The sequence below is a fragment of the Salmo salar genome, chromosome 03 (assembly GCF_965601325.2).
Source record: "Salmo salar chromosome 03, fSalSal1, whole genome shotgun sequence".
NCBI lineage: Eukaryota > Metazoa > Chordata > Actinopteri > Salmoniformes > Salmonidae > Salmo > Salmo salar.
Window position 1 is genome coordinate 63,593,332 of NC_138293.1, and position 20,165 is coordinate 63,613,496.

Consider the following 20,165-nt stretch of genomic DNA (forward strand, 5'->3'; position numbering starts at 1 on the left):
CTGAGGAACAATACTCATTGATAATATATGTTTATTATTACCCCTGTATAAATGTGTATGACATGTACACGTGAATTAAGGAAAAATACAACAGGGTACCTGACCAATATACAGTATGAGAGCAAAGGTTGTTGGTGATGAACTAATGATACTATAACCTTCCCAAATACCATCACCGGACCCTCATATTAAAATGCATTACATCCATATAGGTACAGGCATTTGTTCTATTTGACTTTTTATTTAAAAAAAATATATCTCATTATATGAACAAATAATAAACATATTAAACATCATTATTATGACTACCTATCAACTGTAGCATTTTGATAAATGAGTATTATCCACTAGTTATTAGTAGCTTAGTCGCATATGTAATAGTTGACTTATAGTAATAGTATTCTGATAGTATTAATAACGTTAGTAGTAGCCTTATAGTAGGCGTGTAGCCCTAGCGCGTAGAATCATTCATAAACTACATGTGGGCTATCCAAATGTCCATATACTTTCAAGTCGCACGCGTTTTACCCCAGTCCAGCTACCAAGCACAGAGTGATCATAATAAAGACGTCACTCTCTAACTGAGCCAGTGAAGTGCGCAGCTTTTAACTGTACAACTTCAATTTCAGCATGCTTGCGGACGACATAGGAATCTTCGGATCCCATCGGCGTGTGAACACAAATACACGGACCCTATTATTTACTCCGCGTCTGTAGCGAAGAAATCCGTATTTTATGGTGGATTTCAAACGGGGAGTTGAACGCTTTAGTGGCGAGCTCAAGTCGCTACAGATAAGAGGACACGAGGATCCTTAAAGGTATTTCTAACTGCGACACTGTATCAAAACTGAACATGTGTGCGAGCATCCCAGAGAAGCGCATTAGAAATATCACATTATAATGTTGTTGGTTGGGCGTAAAACTAACATAATTGAAATGGATAGGCGATGCATCAACGTATGTGACTTCTGTTATCGACTGTTGGTGTTGGATTCTAAGGGTGTAGGATTCTAAGGCTAATGTCTGGTACGGTTAATACGACTCATTTGCCCTGAAAACGAAAAGCCTTTACGCAGCGCCACATTTATGTTGCTTCTCACCAATCCCACAGCATTTTTGTGGGATAGGGTTATAGAATTCTGCAGAAGAGGTTATGAAATCCTGGAAAAGTGTACTACGCACTTAGCTGCTCTGTTTTCATATTGGTTTTCAGAAGAGAAACGCCCACTTTTACTGATGTTGTATGTGTAGGGGAGAACGTGTTTTTCAGACTGCCATTTAGTCTGGGTATATGACAAGTTAGACGTGCTTGAGGTTTCACCTTATTATAGGTTTTACTTTATTATTATTATTGTATGATTCCGTTGTTCTAGTCCCACATGATAAGATTACGAATGGCACATTATAGCGCTGACCAGGATGCACTGGAAGGTGTTTTTTTAAAAGCCTTTTTAATGCAGTCCTTGGTACTTTTGAACAGAAGGGGGCGGTGGTTCGCTCACGCACAAGCATGCAGAAGTTTGAGTCATTCGTGTGTGTGTGTGTGTGTGTGTGTGTGTGTGTGTGTGTGTGTGTGTGTGTGTGTGTGTGTGTGTGTGTGTGTGTGTGTGTGTGTGTGGTGGGGGGCTGAATCACTTCTCTTACGGGAAGCTCTTGGAAAATTACTTTTCCAATTGCCATTGATGTTATCACATTCCAGATCCAAGTAAAAGGTATTTTTGGAGTTAGGCACAACCAATTCACACACCACATTCACACGAACAGTGATATCCTCCTTTAACACTACTTCTAACAACACAAAAATTGACCCTTAAGAATTGGTGAAATAGAAAAGTGTTCTTTAGCATGATTGACCAGGGCACTTCCATGTGTTTCGTCTTTGTGTCAGTGCCAGTAACTCCAGTCATTTCTATCATTGTGCAGGACCATGGAGAAGGCCCCAGAGGCCCCTGTCTCAGACCCAGTCCCGGCCCTGATCCCAACCCCAACACCTTGTCCTGCCTCCAACATACCCTCCCGAAGCCTGTTGGAGTGGAGGAAGAGGGTGAAGTCTGAGTACATGCGCCTCCGTCAGCTGAAACGCTTTAAAAACGCAGAGGAGGTCAAGGTAAGGATAATGAGAGGGAGAGATTGTGTGTATAGGTATTACAAACTCTTCTTACATTTCCTGTCTTTTCCAGGCCTTGTTCATGTCCAACCGGCAGAAGATAGAGGAACGTACCAACCTTCTGAACGAGGAGTGGTCCAAGCTGAGGATCCAGTCAGTTCCCCTGTCTACCCCAGGTGGAGCGCTACCCGGCAAAAAGGTGAGAGAGACAAAAGGATAGAGAGACATACAGTAGGAGGCGACACATCACATTTTCTGGCCTATCCAGACAAAGCAACGATTTCCTGTGCCAGTGAACCTCGTAGCTGCGCTTGCAATAGCTCTTATGAAACGGGAGAGCCTAGCAGATGCAACAATAGCAGTTTCATCTCGCATTGATGTTCACAGATGGATTTCTAGTTTCAACAGGAAAAAATCCAAAATAATTTTGTAGAATTGAAACAAGTCCACTTTCTCTTGGTCACAGATGGACAAAATCACTTAGTGCTTAAATATGAGGTTGTAACGACTCTGCAGCAAATACTTAAATGCATGTCATTTTGTCTTCGATACATTTAATTGAAATACTTTAGAATTCCTTTCATTCCTATGGAGGACTGCTCCTACTGGGGAGTGCCAATATGGCCGACCGGTGGCTTCAAAGCCTCTCAATGGCCAATACAGAGCACCAGCAATCCAGGAGTTGTAGACATTGTTGGTCTGCACACATTTGAACGGTGTCTCTGGTTTGCCCAGAGAATGTGTGTATGATCACATTTATTTTAGAGTTATAAGAAAGGTGAAATCTTACAGTGTCGTTTATAATTTGACTGTTACTATATTTAGAAAGCATTTCAGTAATTCCAAGCCCTATTGTGCCACTTTTGTTGAATAGGAAAAAAATGATATCAGATTTTTCATAATATTTGTGCTATGTACTTGAGTTTGTGTCCTCAAAGGGGAGTACACCTCGGCAATTTATAAGGTTAGTTCTAGACCTTTCAACATTTTTGCAGCACTACCAGTTATTATTTATGGCCATCTCATGAAGAAGATTTACTTTTGTGTATGTGTATTTAAGGGGAAAACTACATTTTGGCCAATAACTAGCCCTTTATAGCCCATTCTGACTCCTGCCTCACTAACGAGGCCAGGGTCTGCTCTCCCATCAGGCCGACAGGACCGTGATGTTTCATCCCTTTTCAGGGAGATGCTGAGCTGCCAAAAAAGGGTTCATGAGGCTGCCTTACTGAGGTCAATAACTAAACTTTCTCAGAACCTATGATGAAAACAGCCTGGAGGCAGACAGAGCAGCATCTTGTATTCCTGAAACTCTCACTATGCTCTTCTCTAGTGTCTTGGTATTTGTTTCCTAGTTCATTTCAGAGTAGTGTCAGTGGATATTGCATTGTCTTTATTGATTTGGGTAATAGTAGCCTACCTGTTGGTTATAATCCAGTGCTGGTCTGTCCTCCTTTGTCATACTCACCCATCTGTCTCTGGTCCAATCACAGTTGTGCATGGTGGAGTTTGGCTTCCCAGCGTTTAAAGCTCAGGCGGTTGCCATGCGGCCCCTGACGACCGTGGCAGGAATCCCCTTCATGTACTCCTGGTCCCCTCTGCAGCAGAACTTCATGGTATGGGGCTTTCCCGACAACACACACACATTCAGTATACACTACCGGTCAAAGGTTTTAGAACACCTACTCATTCAAGGGTTTTTCTTTATTTTGACTATTTTCTACATTGTAGAATAATAGTGAAGGCATCAAAACTATGAAATAACGCATATGGAATCATATAGTAACCAAAAAAGTGTTAAACAAATCTAAATAGATTTTATATTTGAGATTCTTCAAATACCCACCCTTTGCCTTGATGACAGCTTTGCACACTCTTGGCATTCTCTCAACCAGCTTCATGAGGTAGTCACCTGGAATGCATTTTAATTAACAGGTGTGCCTTCTTAAAAGTAATTCTTTTGAAATTCTTTCCTTAATGTGTTTGAGCCAATCAGTTGTGTTGTGACAAGGTAGGGGGGTATACAGAAGATAGCCCTATTTGGTAAAAGACCAAGTCCATATTATGGCAAGAACAGCTCAAATAAGCAAAGAGAAATGACAGTCCATCATTACTTTAAGACATGAAGGTCAGTCAATACGGAACATTTTCAACAACTTTGAAAGATCCTTCAAGTGCAGTCGCAAAAACCATCAAGCGCTATGATGAAACTGGCTCTCATGAGGACCGCCGCAGGAAAGGAAGACCCAAAGTTACCTCTGCTGCAGAGGATATGTTCATTAGAGTTACCAGCATCAGACATTTCTGCCCAAATAAATGCTTCACAGAGTTCGAGCAACAGACACATCTCAACGTCAACTGTTCACAGGAGACTGTGTGAATCAGGCCTTCATGGTGAAATTGCTACAAAGAAACCACTACTAAAGGACACCAATAAGAAGAAGAAACTTGCTTGGGCCAAGAAACACGAGCAATGGACATTAGACCGGTGGAAATTTGTCCTTTGATCTAGAGTCCAAATTGGAGATTTTTGTATCCAACCGTCATGTCTTTGTGAGACGCAGTGTGGGTGAACGGATGATTTTCGCATGTGTATTTCCCACCGTAAAGCATTGAGGAGGAGGTGTTTTGGTGTGGGGGGTGCTTTTAAAAAGCATGGCTACCACAGCATTCTGCAGCAATATGCCATCCCATCTGGTTTGGGCTTCGTTGGACTATCATTTGTTTTTCAACAGGACAATGACCCAACACACCTCCAGGCTGTGTAAGGGCTACAGTGGGGGGAAAAAGTATTTGATCCCCTGCTGATTTTGTATGTTTACCCACTTACAAAGAAATGATCAGTCTATAATTTTAATAGTAGGTTTATTTGAACAGTGAGAGACAGAATAACAACAACAAAAAAATCCAGAAAAACACATGTCAAAAATGTTATAAAATGATTTGCATTTTAATGAGGGAAATAAGTATTTGACCCCTCTGCAAAACATGACTTAGTACTTGGTGGCAAAACCCTTGTTGGCAATCACAGAGGTCAGACGTTTCTTGTAGTTGGCCACCAGGTTTGTACACATCTCAGGTGGGATTTTGTCCCATTCCTCTTTGCAGATCTTCTCCAAGTCATTAAGGTTTCGAGGCTGACGTTTGGCAACTGGAACCTTCAGCTCCCTCCACAGATTTTCTATGGGATTAAGGTCTGGAGACTGGCTAGGCCACTGCAGGACCTTAATGTGCTTCTTCTTGAGCCACTCCTTTGTTGCCTTGGCCGTGTGTTTTGGGTCATTGTCATGCTGGAATACCCATCCACGACCCATTTTCAATGCCCTGGCTGAGGGAAGGAGGTTCTCACCCAAGATTTGACGGTACATGGCCCCGTCCATCGTCCCTTTGATGCAGTGAAGTTGTCCTGTCCCCTTAGCAGAAAAACACCCCCAAAGCATAATGTTTCCACCTCCATGTTTGACGGTGGAGATGGTGTTCTTGGGGTCATAGGCAGCATTCCCCCTCCTCCAAACACGGCGAGTTGAGTTGATGTCAAAGAGCTCCATTTTGGTCTCATCTGACCACAACACTTTCACCAGTTGTCCTCTGAGTCATTCAGATGTTCATTGGCAAACTTCAGACGGGCATGTATATGTGCTTTCTGGAGCAGGGGGACCTTGCGGGCGCTGCAGGATTTCAGTCCTTCACAGCGTAGTGTGTTACCAGTTGTTTTCTTGGTGACTATGGTTCCAGCTGCCTTGAGATCATTGACAAGATCCTCCCGTGTAGTTCTGGGCTGATTCCTCACCGTTCTCATGATCATTGCAACTCCACGAGGTGAGATCTTGCATGGAGCCCCAGGCCGAGGGATATTGACAGTTCTTTTGTGTTTCTTCCATTTGCGAATAATCGCAGCAAATGTTGTCACCTTCTCACCAAGCTGCTTGGTGATGGTCTTGTAGTCCATTCCAGCCTTGTGTAGGTCTACAATTTTGTCCCTGACATCCTTGGAGAGCTCTTTGGTCTTGGCCATGGTGGAGAGTTTGGAATCTGATTTATTGATTGCTTCTGTGGACAGGTGTCTTTTTTTACATGTAACAAGCTGCGTTTAGGAGCACTCCCTTTAAGAGTGTGCTCCTAATCTCAGCTCGTTACCTGTATAAAAGACACCTGGGAGCCAGAAATCTTTCTGATTGAGAGGGGGTCAAATACTTATTTCCCTCATTACAATGCAAATCAATTTATAACATTTTTGACATGCGTTTTTCTGGATATTTTTGTTGTTATTCTGTCTCTCACTGTTCAAATAAACCTACCATTAAAATTATAGACTGATCCTTTCTTTGTCAGTGGGCAAACGTACAAAATCAGCAGGGGATCAAATACTTTTTTCCCCCACTGTATTTTATCAAGAAGGAGAGTGATGGAGTGCTGCATCAGATGACCTGGCCTCCACAATCACCCGACCTCAACCAAATTGAGATGGTTTGGGATGAGTCGGACTGCAGAGTGAAGGAAAAGCAGCCAACAAGTGCTCAGCATATGTGGGAACTCCTTCAATACTGTTGGAAAAGCATTCCAGGTGAAGCTGTTTGAGAGAATACCAAGAGTGTGCAAAGCTGTCATCAAGGCAAAGGGTGGCTATTTGAAGAATCTCAAATATAAAATATATTTGTATTTGTTTAATACTTTTTTGGTTACTATATGATTCCATATGTGTTATTTCATAGTTTTGATGCCTTCACTATTATTCTACAATGTAGAAAATAGTCAAAATAAAGAACCTGCATCACATCCATAGGGCGGCGCACGATTGGCCCAGCGTCGTCCAGGTTTGGCCGAGGTAGGCCGTAATTGTAAATAAGAATTTGTTCTTAACTCACTTGCCTAGTTAAAAAAATAAAAAAAATAATAATAATGTTTTCTAGGTGGAGGATGAGACGTTCCTCCATAACATCCCCTACATGGGAGACGAGGTGTTGGAGCAGGACGAGGCCTTCCTGGAGGAGCTCATCGACAACTATGACGGTGTCCATGGAGACAGAGGTGACCTACCTACCTAGACTAGGGATATCATCCTTTCTGTCCTGTTTCGATTATGCACACTGTCAGCCTGATCTATCACGGAGTTATATTATTGAAGACGTGGGGGTTAGGCGTGCTCCAGGATGTCATCGGTACAGTACGTGCGTTGCTGTGTGCTGCTGGGGCAATCTTAATTGTTTAGGGGATATGTGCTGACGTATATTGCCTGATGTCATCAGTAGGTGCTGACATGTTGACTGTGTGGTTTGTCTCCCAGAGGGAGGGTTCATCAACGACGAGATCTTTAAAGAGTTGGTGGAGGCCTTGAGCCAGTACTCAGACCAGGAAGAGGAAGAGGAGGAGGAGGAGGAGGAGGCGGCGGAGGAGAAAGGGGGGAAAGAGGAGGAGGAGACAGGGGTGAGGAAGAGCAATGGGGAAGGGACTGAGGAGGCCAAGGTGGGGCCCACAGCCTTCTTCAGGAGGAAGAGGAGGAGTGTCATAGAGGGTAAGTGTCCTCCAGAGTCTTTTGACTGAAAGATGTAACCACAATTAACACAGTTGTTCATATCTCCTAGATGTGATTGGATGCTTATCTAACAAAAGGCAATACGTGCTGTTTTCTATATGAGAGTCACTGGTTTTACTATGCTGGACTATCTGAAGTGAAAGTGCATGCTTATTTGTATTTGCTATAGACTTGTCCTCCTACTCTTACCAGTGGCATGAGAGAACAGCGGGTACAGGTCAGGTTGATCACTGTGACTGTACTGTACCCCATGTTGTACAGGAGCCAGCAGGTCGCTCTGTCCCAGCACAGTGGCACTGCCTGACATTGTTTACATAGAGACTGTCCCAGGGACAGACAGGGTGGATGGGGTAACATGTTTGGTCATAACACCAATACAACACGACCAGGTTCTGGTTACAAGGCCCTTTGACCTCTGGCACATAGAGAGCACCAGGGATTATGGGAACTGGTGGGGGGGGTGACACTCACATAGAGAGATACTGTGGCATCAGACACTGTCACTCAGTGTCAGAACACATCAGTATGATAAACACCCATTGGTACTCTCTCAATACACAGAGCACATGGACAAACAGTCCTTCTCAATAGGCTCGGGACTTTGCTATCGTTCCAATATGATTGCTTACATGGCAAAAAGTGCAAATACAATTACATCTCAATGGGAATTTGGAACTAGAAAAGGGGTGGTTGAGTTGCTAATTATCTTCTCTTTGCTTTTCTTCTCACTACCTTCCTTAGTGAGGGATTTGGCTGCCAAAAAGAAGATCCCGCATGATAAGATATTCACGGCCATCGCCTCAATGTTCCCCTACAAGGGTACGACGGAGGAGCTGAAGGAAAAGTAAGAAAAGTGCCCAACAACTGTGCTGTGCTTAGCCGAGCGTTGCTTAGTGTTCACCATGGAGATGGGAGCTCGCAGGGACATGCTAATAATGCTCTCTGCCTTCTCTTCTCACACTCAAATGAAAAGTTGTTCCATCCCCGTCTGAAAGGCCTTTTTCTTATAAAATACCGCAAACTAAACACTCTCATCCAAATCCACCTGCAAATGAGCATAGGCCAGGGGTCGGCAACAGGGCCCCCCAAAGCTTTTAGTAAAACAAAGAATAATGATGTTTTGTTTTTCGTAAAAAAGAAAAGGACTGTAAAATCACCAGGAATTCAACAAAATATTTGTTTCATTTAGGAAATCTGTTCCCAAGTATTCCCACAAAAATAAAATTTGACTTGATCGTGTCTCAATGTAATCAAGGTATGAAATTATTGTTATTTCCAAATGCAATTTCTTTTTGGGCTTAGTTGTGGTCTATTTGCAATGTACAAATTATTAGAATTATGTTCCGGCCCCCCAACCATCCGCTCCGACAAAAATCGTCCAACGGCTGAATCTAGTTGCCTACCCCTGGCATAGGCCTACTTGAGTCAGAATACAGCTACTTACTGTAGTTTCCCACTTCTACTGTATATCATGCCATATACCATGCTCATACAAAATACAATCCTAATACAAAGTTATATTATGCATGGTAAGGCTATGTTTTGTTTTATCCCCTTCTTCCCCAAATGACACCTCCCTAGGTACAAGGACCTCCTGGAGCCCCCCAGCCCGGTAAAGCTGCCCCCCCTCTGCACCCCTAACATAGACGGGCCGTTCGCCAAGTCTGTCCAGCGGGAGCAGTCCCTACACTCCTTCCATACGCTGTTCTGCAGGCGCTGCTTCAAATACGACTGCTTCCTCCACCGTAATGTGTCCTATGGGTTTACTCTTTTCTTTCAGTTTCTGTATCTCTCTCTAACTCTCTCTCTCTCTCTAACTCTCTGTGTTTTTAACCTATTGACATCTGTCAACATGTGGCTTTTCCTCGATTTTTGTTTTTCTTTTTTCTCTCTGTCTCACTCGGACTCTCTTGGAATCAACACATCTCTAGTGTTATAATAAATGCATTATTACTAGCCAGGACAAACATATTTTCACGAGTTCACTAATATCATCAAAATCAATGAATCGTAGCATGTTTTTGGGCTCATTCAGTAGTTTTTACCTGATAAAGTAGAATTCAGTTTTAAAATAATTTTAAAAGTACCGTTTGTATTCCTTGAAAAACGTTGAAAATGACACTGTTGCTGCTTCCTATTGTCATGGCTTTTTGATTTATGGCCGAGTGTCAAAACACGGGTTTTAAATGTCCAAATTCATAATCAATATGCTGAAATACTTGTGATATTTTGAAGACCAATACATAAAAGTTACACCCTACACACATGTTCAGAATACTTGTATTTTGCTAAATGGTTAGTGCGTTGGGCCAGTAACCGAAAGGTTGCTGGATCAAATCCCCGAGCTGACAGGGTAAAAATCTGCCGTTCTGCCCCTGAGCAAGGCAGTTAACCCACTGTTCCCCGGGCACTGAAGACGTGGATGTCGATTAAGGCAGCCCCCCACACCTCTCTGATTCAGAGGGGTTGGGTTAAATGCGGAAGACACATTTCAGTTGAATACATTCAGTTGGACAACTGACTAGGTATCCCCCTTTCCCTAAATTAGCACCTTACAAACTGCACACGTACTAATATTTACCGAGCGGTCACTCAAGAATGCAATTGATTAGCTTGTCCTACTGTAATCAATAGCGCACGCATATTAATCACTCACATCGATATCGTATTGAACTCAATAGAACTGGGACAATAACCGTGGTGATATGTACCATTAGCACTCTTCTACCAGACGAACCTCAATGAACTTGGGTATACAACATATATATGTCGAATGATGACAACCTGTCGTAGCCATTTATCAACGTATTTCTCTGTGAGAAAATGATTTTGGTAGATGGCCAAAGCGGAAAAGGAAACACTTTTTGGACTGGATAATTTCAACAAAACACCACCTCATCATCGGTTTCCAATAGCAATAGAGGTTGGCTTTCATTTGAATGATAGCTTAACCCTCAAATCCATTAATTCATGTAATGCCAGAGCGCTCAATTCTTTTCTAGCCACCGTGGTCTGAAAATGACAGCTGCGTTCTAAGTCCCACTAAGGACTGGCGTGTATGACAAAAACAGTGGCAGTGTCCAAAATATCTGATTATCAGCTGTTGTCAAACACACGTTGGTCTCAAAATGATTCTCTTCCTCAATGGTGTGCAGCGAATTCTACTAGATGAAAACCCCAAATTACTATGACATCCTGGCATTTAAAGCATTCAACATTTAAAATACTATAAAACGTTCTATTTTTGCATACCCAAAATGCCTACTATTTAGAACGCAAGTATGGGTATTGATCTGTTTTAAGCAATCGATTTTGTGAGATCCTGATGACTATAAACTGTAATACTAACATCACCCATCTGAGATAAAAAAGATGTGTATTTCCTGCAATTCTTGTGTGGTTAAAAATGTTACTATGTGTAATGTAGTAACACATTCTGTCCACCATTGGGAAATTAGCATAATGTAACCTAATTAAATATGTCAAAGTAATTCAATATTTTAATATATGATAATAGTACATGTAGCAGACACACATTTTTACAACAATGACATATATTTCTTCCTACTCTAACCATGGAGAGAATTGATATGCTCCTAAGCACAATTTAACCAGGCGCTCTAGACTATAGTGTCCATAGGGTCTGTGCAGCAGGCAGAATGTTTTACATCCCTAGTATTAGTTCTACTAACATACAGTATATTGTTACTATCAGTATACTAATAGTATGTGTCTTTCCAGCTTTTCACGCTACGCCCAATGTTTACAAAAGGAAGAGCAAGGAGATTCGCATGGAGACAGAGCCCTGTGGTCTGGACTGCTTTCTGCTACAGGTGTGCTCAGATCCTCTACATGTCCTCTGTGTTTAACTGCCCGACAACAGACAGACAAGCCAATGATGACACTCTGATCCATTCATCCCTTCTTTAACACTCTCCTATCTCTTCATTTCTGTCCCTCTCTTCCTCTCTCCCTCTAAAGAAAGGGGCCAAAGAGTTTGCGGATCAGGAGATGCCCCGCTCCCAGAGGTCCCGGCGGCGGCGGCGACAGCCACGCCCTCCCAGCTCCAGCTGCCCTGGCCCGTCAGGCACCACTGAGGAGGCCAAGGAGGTGGATAGTGACCACGAGACCACCAGCTCCTCAGGTAGCTTGGGGAAACACTAGCATTATAAGGGACAAGACAGACCAACACAAACGTCAGCGGTGCGCAGTAGAGCACCTGCTGGGTGTCGACAAACGGTGGCGATTCAACATGTAGAACCGTTGGAAAATGAACAGAAAATGACGACCGATGTTCTGGGGTCAGAGGCGATAGGACGGCCACCCACTGCGCACGGCCGATGTTCATGTTAGTCTGTCTGGTCCGTAAGTACTTTAAGAGACAAGTATGGGAAAGACTAGCTTCTAAAGTACTATTCATAGGTTGCACCTTCGTCACTCGATCGCATCATGCATCTAAAGTCAATCTGGCGACATCAAAATTATGACAAAAGGTTTTTCTTTATTTGCCTTCTTTTTTAGTTGCATTGTATTTCTAAGCCACTGTAATTCCCCAGCTAGCAATGAGGAAGCGGTCCTCTTCCAGGCGTCCGGAACTGATTGAATTGGCCCGGTGTCGGACTCGGCCCGGAATCAGAATGAATGACTGCCCAGAATTGGCCCAAGTACATCGGGCCGTTTCCATCTACCAGAATTCAACCGACTTTGCCGGCATCTTACCAGAATCCCCGCAGAAGCAGCCCGATGCAAATGTGAATAAATGTATACAAAATTACCCGATTTTAGTAATTTGAAATATTACTATTATACATTTTATACATACAAATTATACCCATCCACAAAAAAAAAAAATTGTGTCTGGTGACCGTGTCAGCATGCATGCGCCTGGCCCGCCATGGGAGTCGCTACAGCGCGATGGGACAAGGACATCCCGGCCGGCCAAACCCTCCCCTAACTCGGACGATGCCTGTAGCAACGCAGTCTGCACTACGATGCCGTGTCTTAGACCGCTGCACCACTCGGGAAGCTCCATCCACAAAGTTTTTAATGCTTATCAATTGCCTTGCATAAGTATCAAAATACTAAAATACTACACAGGACTCATAAAGAATTTTAATTAAATGTTAATTGTATTTTTTGATCACAGAAACAATGAGAAAATATGGAAAAATAAATAATGAAATATTAATTCTATAAAGGAGCCCGTGTAATCATCTGCCAAAGAGTAGCGTCAATTGGCCCGAGGCCCCAAGTAATACATTTGGACCAGATAACTCTCACCGGAATCGGCCCGAGCTCAATCCCCGCATCCTAGCCATAAGCAATACTGGCGAAGGCGGACTCTCAGTCGGAATCTGCCCAGATCCACTGTGCTAGCTGGGGCACTTTTGAGTACATTTTCATCAGCGCTCATTGACAATACATTGAGTAGGATGCTCAGTTGGGCATCAGTCCAAAACGAACGTTCAAAACAATATTGTGACGAAACATGCTACCATGAATAGGAGACTACCAGCTTCCTATCTTTTTAGGTGGGAGAAGACTAATGCCTCAGCTGCTATGGTACTACAGTATATCTGTCATACCTCAGTGTATTAATGACAGAATGGCTCGACTAAGTTCCCCATGATGCTCATCTGCCAGAGTGGTTCATGTGTGCTGAATGCAGTACATCAGAAAAGAGAACATTGGCCGAAGAAGATTTTATTTTTTTAAACCATTCACTCGCTCTCCAAACACAAGAACCCAACCACGGTTTTCAGCTCCAAAACCAATAGATTCTTCACTCAGCCTCTCCCCCTGGTTTCCTCTTTCTGTTGACAGATTCATGTGGAGAACAGTGGGAGGGAGAAAGCACAATCTCCTCAGGCTCTCATTTTCTCTGTCTTAATCATTCACTCACTCTCTCTGCTGTCTCTCTCTTGCATTCAGTTTGGAAGGAACTAATATCTGTACTGTGATGTCACTGCAGCTCTTCATGTTGAAGACAGACGACTGAAGCTGGTGGCCCAGCGGCCGTCCCCTCTAGCTCAAATCATGTGTAAAAACAGATTGATGAGCGGACTAATAAGCGTTCCCCAGTCATAGCATGTGGTCACAGTAACACAGCCTTGAACCTGTTGCCAAGCAACATGTTGCTCTCTGCCTTTGGCAGTGGGTAGTATGTGCATGAGTCTCAAATCCCCCCCCCCCCCCCCCTCTGTGCGTGTGTCTGTGTGCGTGCGCATGTGTGTGTTTTTGCGTCCGGTCAGAGAGCAACTCTCGCTGTCAGACCCCCACCAAGCTGTGTCCGGGGGAGGAGCAGGTGGAACCTCCTGTCCAGTGGAGTGGGGCTGAGGAGTCTCTGTTCAGAGTGCTGCACGGAACCTACTACAACAACTTCTGCTCCATCGCTCGCCTCATCAGCACCAAGACCTGCAAACAGGTGAACCACCAAGATCCTACACCCACCGGATGTTCATATACTCTATTGATACGCCAGTTAAAGCAAGTCTCCTGGACAACACGCAAATGACCGAAACACATTACAGACTAGTACGAAGTGGTGCTGTGACTGTGTTATAGTGTGTTGGCATTGATACAAGTGTCGTAACACATAATACTGTGTGGGAAATTGGGATGATTACAAATGGAATGTAAACAACACGCCGAGTCATAAATTAGGACTTTTACGAAATGTACATGACATCTTTGTTATTCTCAGAGACTCTGTTACGGTCTCCGGGCTCAGACGGCTTATAGCAAACGGATCCCTTCCGAGCTGAGGTATTGTGGGGATGTTATGTGTCTCTACTATGGGGGTGTTATGGGAGTATTGTATGGGGAACATATTAGGCCCTCTGATCAGATTTACAAAGCTATTGAGAGACACGTTCAAATCCTCCAAAACAAAACAGAGAGACAAAGACCGAGAAACAAAGAGGGCAAAGCGCGACGACAGAGATCCGCCACAGACATCGCAAAGTAGCTTTGCCCCCTGCAGCAGCAACCCGGCCCCCAACACAACGCCAGTGTGACTCTATAGCATGGCCCTGTTACCCCTCAGAGAGCCTGTGGTTTGGCTGGATAGAAACACCGCTGCTACGAGCTTCCCAGTCCCTCCCTCTGCGTAATGTGTGTCTGTCTGTTTTAGGGAGGAAGCCAAATCTGGTTTTGGCAGGCAGAAGTGGTTTGGGGCTTTGCGGGTGTGTGTGGGGAGTGGGATGGCGGGGAGGTGTGTGTGTGTGTGTGTGTGTGTGTGTGCGCATTACGCTGAGATGGTGGTGGGTTCTGATAGGGGAGGAGAGGGCCGGGTGTTTTATGGAGTAATCACATACAGCGATGCGCTTCCCAGCTTAATTTGAGAGACACTCAACTACACAGTGGGACCAATTCCAGAACCACACAACATTCTGCATAGCTGTGTATAGTTGCCTCATATCTGTGTGTATGCGTGTAGTGAATGCGTGGACAAATAGGCCTGCATGTGTGTGTTTAATGTGTGTGTTCCCTCTCTTCTTCAGGTGTATGAGTTTGCTGTGAAAGAGGTCCTGATCCATCGTGTTCCGTTGGAGGATGGTGGCAACTCCCCTCAGAAGAAGAAGAGGAAGCACAGGCAAGATGGCCGCCGACTTTTACGCTCACGCACTCCCAGTCCCTGTTGCAGCATGACCTCATAGGAATGTAGTGAGAATGGACCCTGATACACAGATCAGTGGGAGAAAAAGATTAAACCGTGCAGAAAATGAAAGTAACTGCTCTTTTTCAAATACCTTTCTACAGAAATAGACATGATTATTGAAAGTGTTTTTCATTTCTTTCTGTAGGTTATGGGCAAAGATACAGCTCAAGAAAGGTGAGTTCTTCACTTGACTGAAGTATTGAAATAGTCAAATTAACATTGTCAAATGCATTTCTTATACACTAATTAAGAATGATGTATCTGCTCATTGTATAATTAAAGCCTTTGTCCTCTCTAGATAACTCATCCAATCAGGTGTACAACTACCAGCCATGTGACCACCCGGACCACCCATGTGACAGCTCCTGTCCCTGTGTGATGACCCAGAATTTCTGTGAGAAGTTCTGCCAGTGTGAGCACGAGTGTGAGTGTCACCTTACCCAAACACGCATCCACTGCTACCACCATGTCCTAACACACACACACACACACACACACACACACACCACTTCCCAACTCGGAGAGACCATTTGCAGAAGTCCAAGACATATCAGTGTAAAAACAGCCATATTTCAACACGTACTGAACATTCCTTCCACTAAACTGGCTGTGGTAAATGTGTACAACAATTACCTGTACTGACAGCGAGAGGTTTCACAGCTCAACTCTGTAATAGGAATGTGTTCACAGGACAATTCTGTTGAAGACTAGCTCTCTTTTACTCGGTGGATAAAAAGGCCCTTTTGACAGGCCATAATAGACAGTGGAACAGTGTGTAAGACGATCCTACTCCTCGCTGTGTGTTCGCAGGATAAGCTGTCCTCTGGCAGGCAGGGTTTGGTTAGCTGCATGGGCATCTGTTCAGCATGGGGCCGTGTTCACAATGCTCTGACACATTCATCCCAGGAGAAAGGAGCCAGAACCGCTGGGCCCACGCACTTCCACAAATGGCCACAGGGCGGAAGGAAGGAATGTTGAGAGAGAGCTTGGCTCTGAATTCACAGCTTTGGCTCATTTTGTGTTCTAATAGAAATGCAGTTCTCCCTCCCCTTCCCTGGTTCTGACAGGAAGCAGCATATGGAGGGTTTTATGATTGAGCTCCACAGCCCTGGAGAGGAATCAAAGAGATGTGACAGGCACGGTGCCTGAGCTACAACATCCATCCCTACATTTATACGAGACAGACCGCTATGACTGAACACTGCTCGGTGATGCACACACACGGCCACACAAACTGTAGGGAGGAAGACTTAGGAAGGAGGAGAGACAAGACTAATGCTACTACTCTGGTTATGGAGTATTGTCCTCCAGCTAAACCTGTTGGAGAGGAGAGGGACATTTAAGTTGTCTGCTGCTCGTTTTCCTTCTTCCTCTGCCCGGAAGGCTTTCCATTACTCTCAGCACAGCTGTATTTCAGCATAGCTGCCAGCAGAGGTCAGTGATTGATGAGTTACATTACAGAGCAGCAGATTTTTTACCGTTGAGGCAGCGTTCATTAATGAAAATGCAGTTGCCGTTCGCCACACAGCCACAGAGAATTCTGTTACAAAATAGTTCTCTAGTCCACTGAGGCATATAACTCATACGGCCTCTCTGTTACCGCAGTATGTTTCTATGCTGTTTCTAAAAGCGACTATAAACCTCTCCGCTGAACGTTCCCCTGTCTGACTCTGAACACTACCCTGGGGTGTTATGATGTTCTCCAGGCCAGAACCGTTTCCCAGGCTGCCGCTGTAAGACCCAGTGCAACACCAAGCAGTGTCCCTGCTACCTGGCGGTGAGGGAATGTGACCCAGATCTGTGTATGACTTGTGGAGCCGCGGACCACTGGGACAGCAAGGTAGTCTCCTGCAAGAACTGCAGCATCCAAAGGGGGCTCAAGAAGGTAGGCCAGTGGGTCATGTTCCAGTCCAAAGGAATAGAAAATAGAAGCTGGTTTTACAGGTAGCTTGATAGCTGATGATGTGCTGTATCTGAATTCAGGTCAGAGTCAGAACCCATATTAACATGCTTATGACTTGCTGAGGAATAAAAGGCACAGTTGTATTATTCCGGTGTTGTCTTGTCATTTTATGTAAATGTCAGCCAACTTTAACCTCTGACCTCTAACCTCTGACCTCTCCAAGCACCTCCTGCTGGCCCCCTCAAATGTGGCAGGGTGGGGCACCTTCATCAAAGAGTCAGTTCAGAAGAATGAGTTCATCTCGGAGTACTGTGGAGAGGTGAGGCTACATAAAACTGTTGAACGTAGCTTTCGTTATCATGTAATGGGGTATAGTTGGGCGTGGGTTTTATACGGTATCAGTATGCGTTTGTATGAACGTCTTTGTATTAATGTATAAAACATTTAGTCTGACCATCACACTCTGAAACTGTCTGTGTCTGCAGCTCATCTCGCAGGATGAGGCGGACCGACGGGGGAGGATCTACGACAAATACATGTCCAGCTTCCTCTTCAACCTGAACAATGGTAATAATGACTCTTCAACACTCTGATGACGCACAGTTAACCCTTTAAAGGACATCACAGTCGCTGTGTTCTGTGATCGCTGAGCCGACACTGTTCCTGTTATGTCTCAACAGACTTTGTCGTGGACGCCACAAGGAAAGGGAATAAAATCCGATTTGCGAATCACTCGGTGAACCCAAACTGCTACGCTAAGGGTAGGATCACATAGAAAAATTCAACGCCTGTTTTGTGGGATGATTTGGTTTGGTGACGTGTACAAATCCGTGATGTGATGGCTGTTGTTGTTGCAGTGGTCATGGTGAATGGAGACCACCGCATCGGGATCTTTGCCAAACGGGCTATCCTACAGGGGGAGGAGCTCTTCTTCGACTATAGGTAGAGCCATGTGGCCATGGGAACACTGGAGCCTTCGATACAATACGGTATCGCAGTCCTTCTTTGGTTGTCTCTGATATTTGTGGGATGACTTGCAATTTTTTTTTACACTGATCCTTCACACTGTCCTGACTCTCTCTCTCCTGCCCCTTACAGGTACAGCCAGGATGATGCCCTGAAGTATGTGGGAATAGAGAGAGAGGTCGACGTGGCCTAGCATTAACCTGCTGCATTTCAACCACCCGCACTGACCCCTTGCTGACTGACCCCCTCCCCCGCCACCTGGTAACGCTTCTGCTCCTCCCCACAGTACCACAACAAACAGAAGCTCTGTTGGCCTCTGTGAAACATTCACCGTAATGGAGGAGAATTACAATCCCCAATCTATGTTACTGACTAGTCCCCCATTGACAACAGTGCTGAATGGTTTTCTTCTCCCTTGGTGACAATTTCCTTGTGCTACCACATCAGTGATATCACTTCCTCTCTGTATGACGCACTTCCCCACTGCTTTATCACTCACCTAGCGAAACTGTGTACGTGAAGCTTCTGGAACGAAACAAGCAATTAGAATGGCAACAAAACCTACTATCTACAGTATATATTCAATGTATCGCTTATACTGTACCATCAGCCTCACGGCATTGTTGTTATTTTCAACAGGAAAACATGCTGTGTGTTATTCTCTCTGTATTTTTGTTACTGTACTCACATCTATTAACTATTGCTTGTCCTCTCAATGAGCAATGCTAGCTTTTAGCCTACAGTGTATCTATTAACAGTGCAAGACAGCGCATGTGTTGTCTTTTGGTTTAAAATGAACTGTAAGCACATTAGCAAGATAATTAGCTTTTATTTTCAAATGCAGCTCTATGGAGGAACTCAGTATCCTGTCTTGCTAACTTTGCTGTTACTCAGAAAAAGCCTCTTCCTGGTAGCTTTTGGAGGCAATGCTAAACTCATGATAATGCTAAAGCTCTGTATCTGACCTGTCTCTGTGGCTATAGCATCAACACCACCCCTTCATACATAGCGAAATAACTTTCTGTGCATTTATATCAATGTTCTTCAAAAAATATGCCGTACCGTACGAGAAACCGACTAACTGAATGTGAACTCTGACGTGGTGGTTGATGGGAGATCTCATTCCTCCTTTAGTTTGACAACTAGTCACCTGTGCCATTGGTACTCAGTGATATGTATACTTTATGAAGAATTTGCCATTCAGTTTACATGAGCGTCAGCTCTTCTAACTCCAAAAAGACTATATTCGTATATAAGAACCATGAACACTATAGTCTTCCCTGAAAAAGCTGTAAGTGCCAAATGAATCTAAACTGAAAGAGAAGGGTTGTCATTATGATGTTTGTACTGTATATAATGGACAGGACTGTGTTACAGGTAACCATTTTACGGTTATAATCGTCACGGGAAAATAAAATAGGAAATATAAGGTTTTTTGACAATTTAAATTTTCAAGTGCCCCACCTGGATGTTGTGTACATATAACCATCCATCTGATCATGTTGTCACACTTTATAAAAGTGAATTGTGGAACTGACATCCAGGTCTGATATTCACCCAGGATTTTATCCTTAAGTCCAAAACATTTACACCCATGACAAGATGAGATCTTTCTGCACGGAGGTGACTGAAACAATATGGAATTTATCGTTATGTACAACTTATGCCTATGAAAATAAAACTTTTATCTTTATACATTATTACAATATGCATCTTGTCGTTGAGTACCATTGTCAGTCAGAGATAATTCTGGTTTCCTCCAGGGATTAAATGTGGAAGTGGGGGAGCGCTATTTGGGGGGGGTGGGGGGCTAGGATGAGTCAGGGTTGAACATACCCTAACCTCAACCACAACCCTAAATGTATCCTCAACCACAGCCCTAACCCTAGCTTCTTGTCCACATCCTGGTTCAACACTACCCCTAACCTCAACCACAACCCTAAATGTATCCTCAACCACAGCCCTAACCCTAGCTTCTTGTCCACATCCTGGTTCA

The 20,165-nt window shown here is 44.0% G+C and overlaps 1 protein-coding gene across 2 annotated transcripts; it reads left to right on the plus strand.

Moving 5' to 3' along the window:
• Nucleotides 1-522: 522 nt before the first annotated feature.
• Nucleotides 523-19,869, plus strand: LOC106601045 (histone-lysine N-methyltransferase EZH1). Of its 2 annotated transcripts, none has more exons than XM_014192922.3 (20): nt 523-818; nt 1,924-2,107; nt 2,181-2,306; nt 3,601-3,723; nt 7,018-7,135; nt 7,392-7,619; nt 8,382-8,484; nt 9,222-9,385; nt 11,382-11,473; nt 11,622-11,784; nt 13,892-14,064; nt 15,143-15,234; nt 15,446-15,474; nt 15,599-15,724; nt 17,007-17,185; nt 17,427-17,522; nt 17,689-17,770; nt 17,884-17,964; nt 18,061-18,192; nt 18,302-19,869. In XM_014192922.3, the coding sequence occupies exons 2-19, from the start codon at nt 1,928-1,930 to the stop codon at nt 18,147-18,149; spliced, it is 2,244 nt and encodes a 747-aa protein (XP_014048397.1). In that variant the 5' UTR covers nt 523-818; nt 1,924-1,927; the 3' UTR covers nt 18,150-18,192; nt 18,302-19,869. The 2 variants fall into 2 exon arrangements, with proteins under 2 accessions (XP_014048397.1, XP_014048396.1); XM_014192921.3 differs by having other exon boundaries at nt 18,061-18,145.
• Nucleotides 19,870-20,165: the final 296 nt, after the last annotated feature.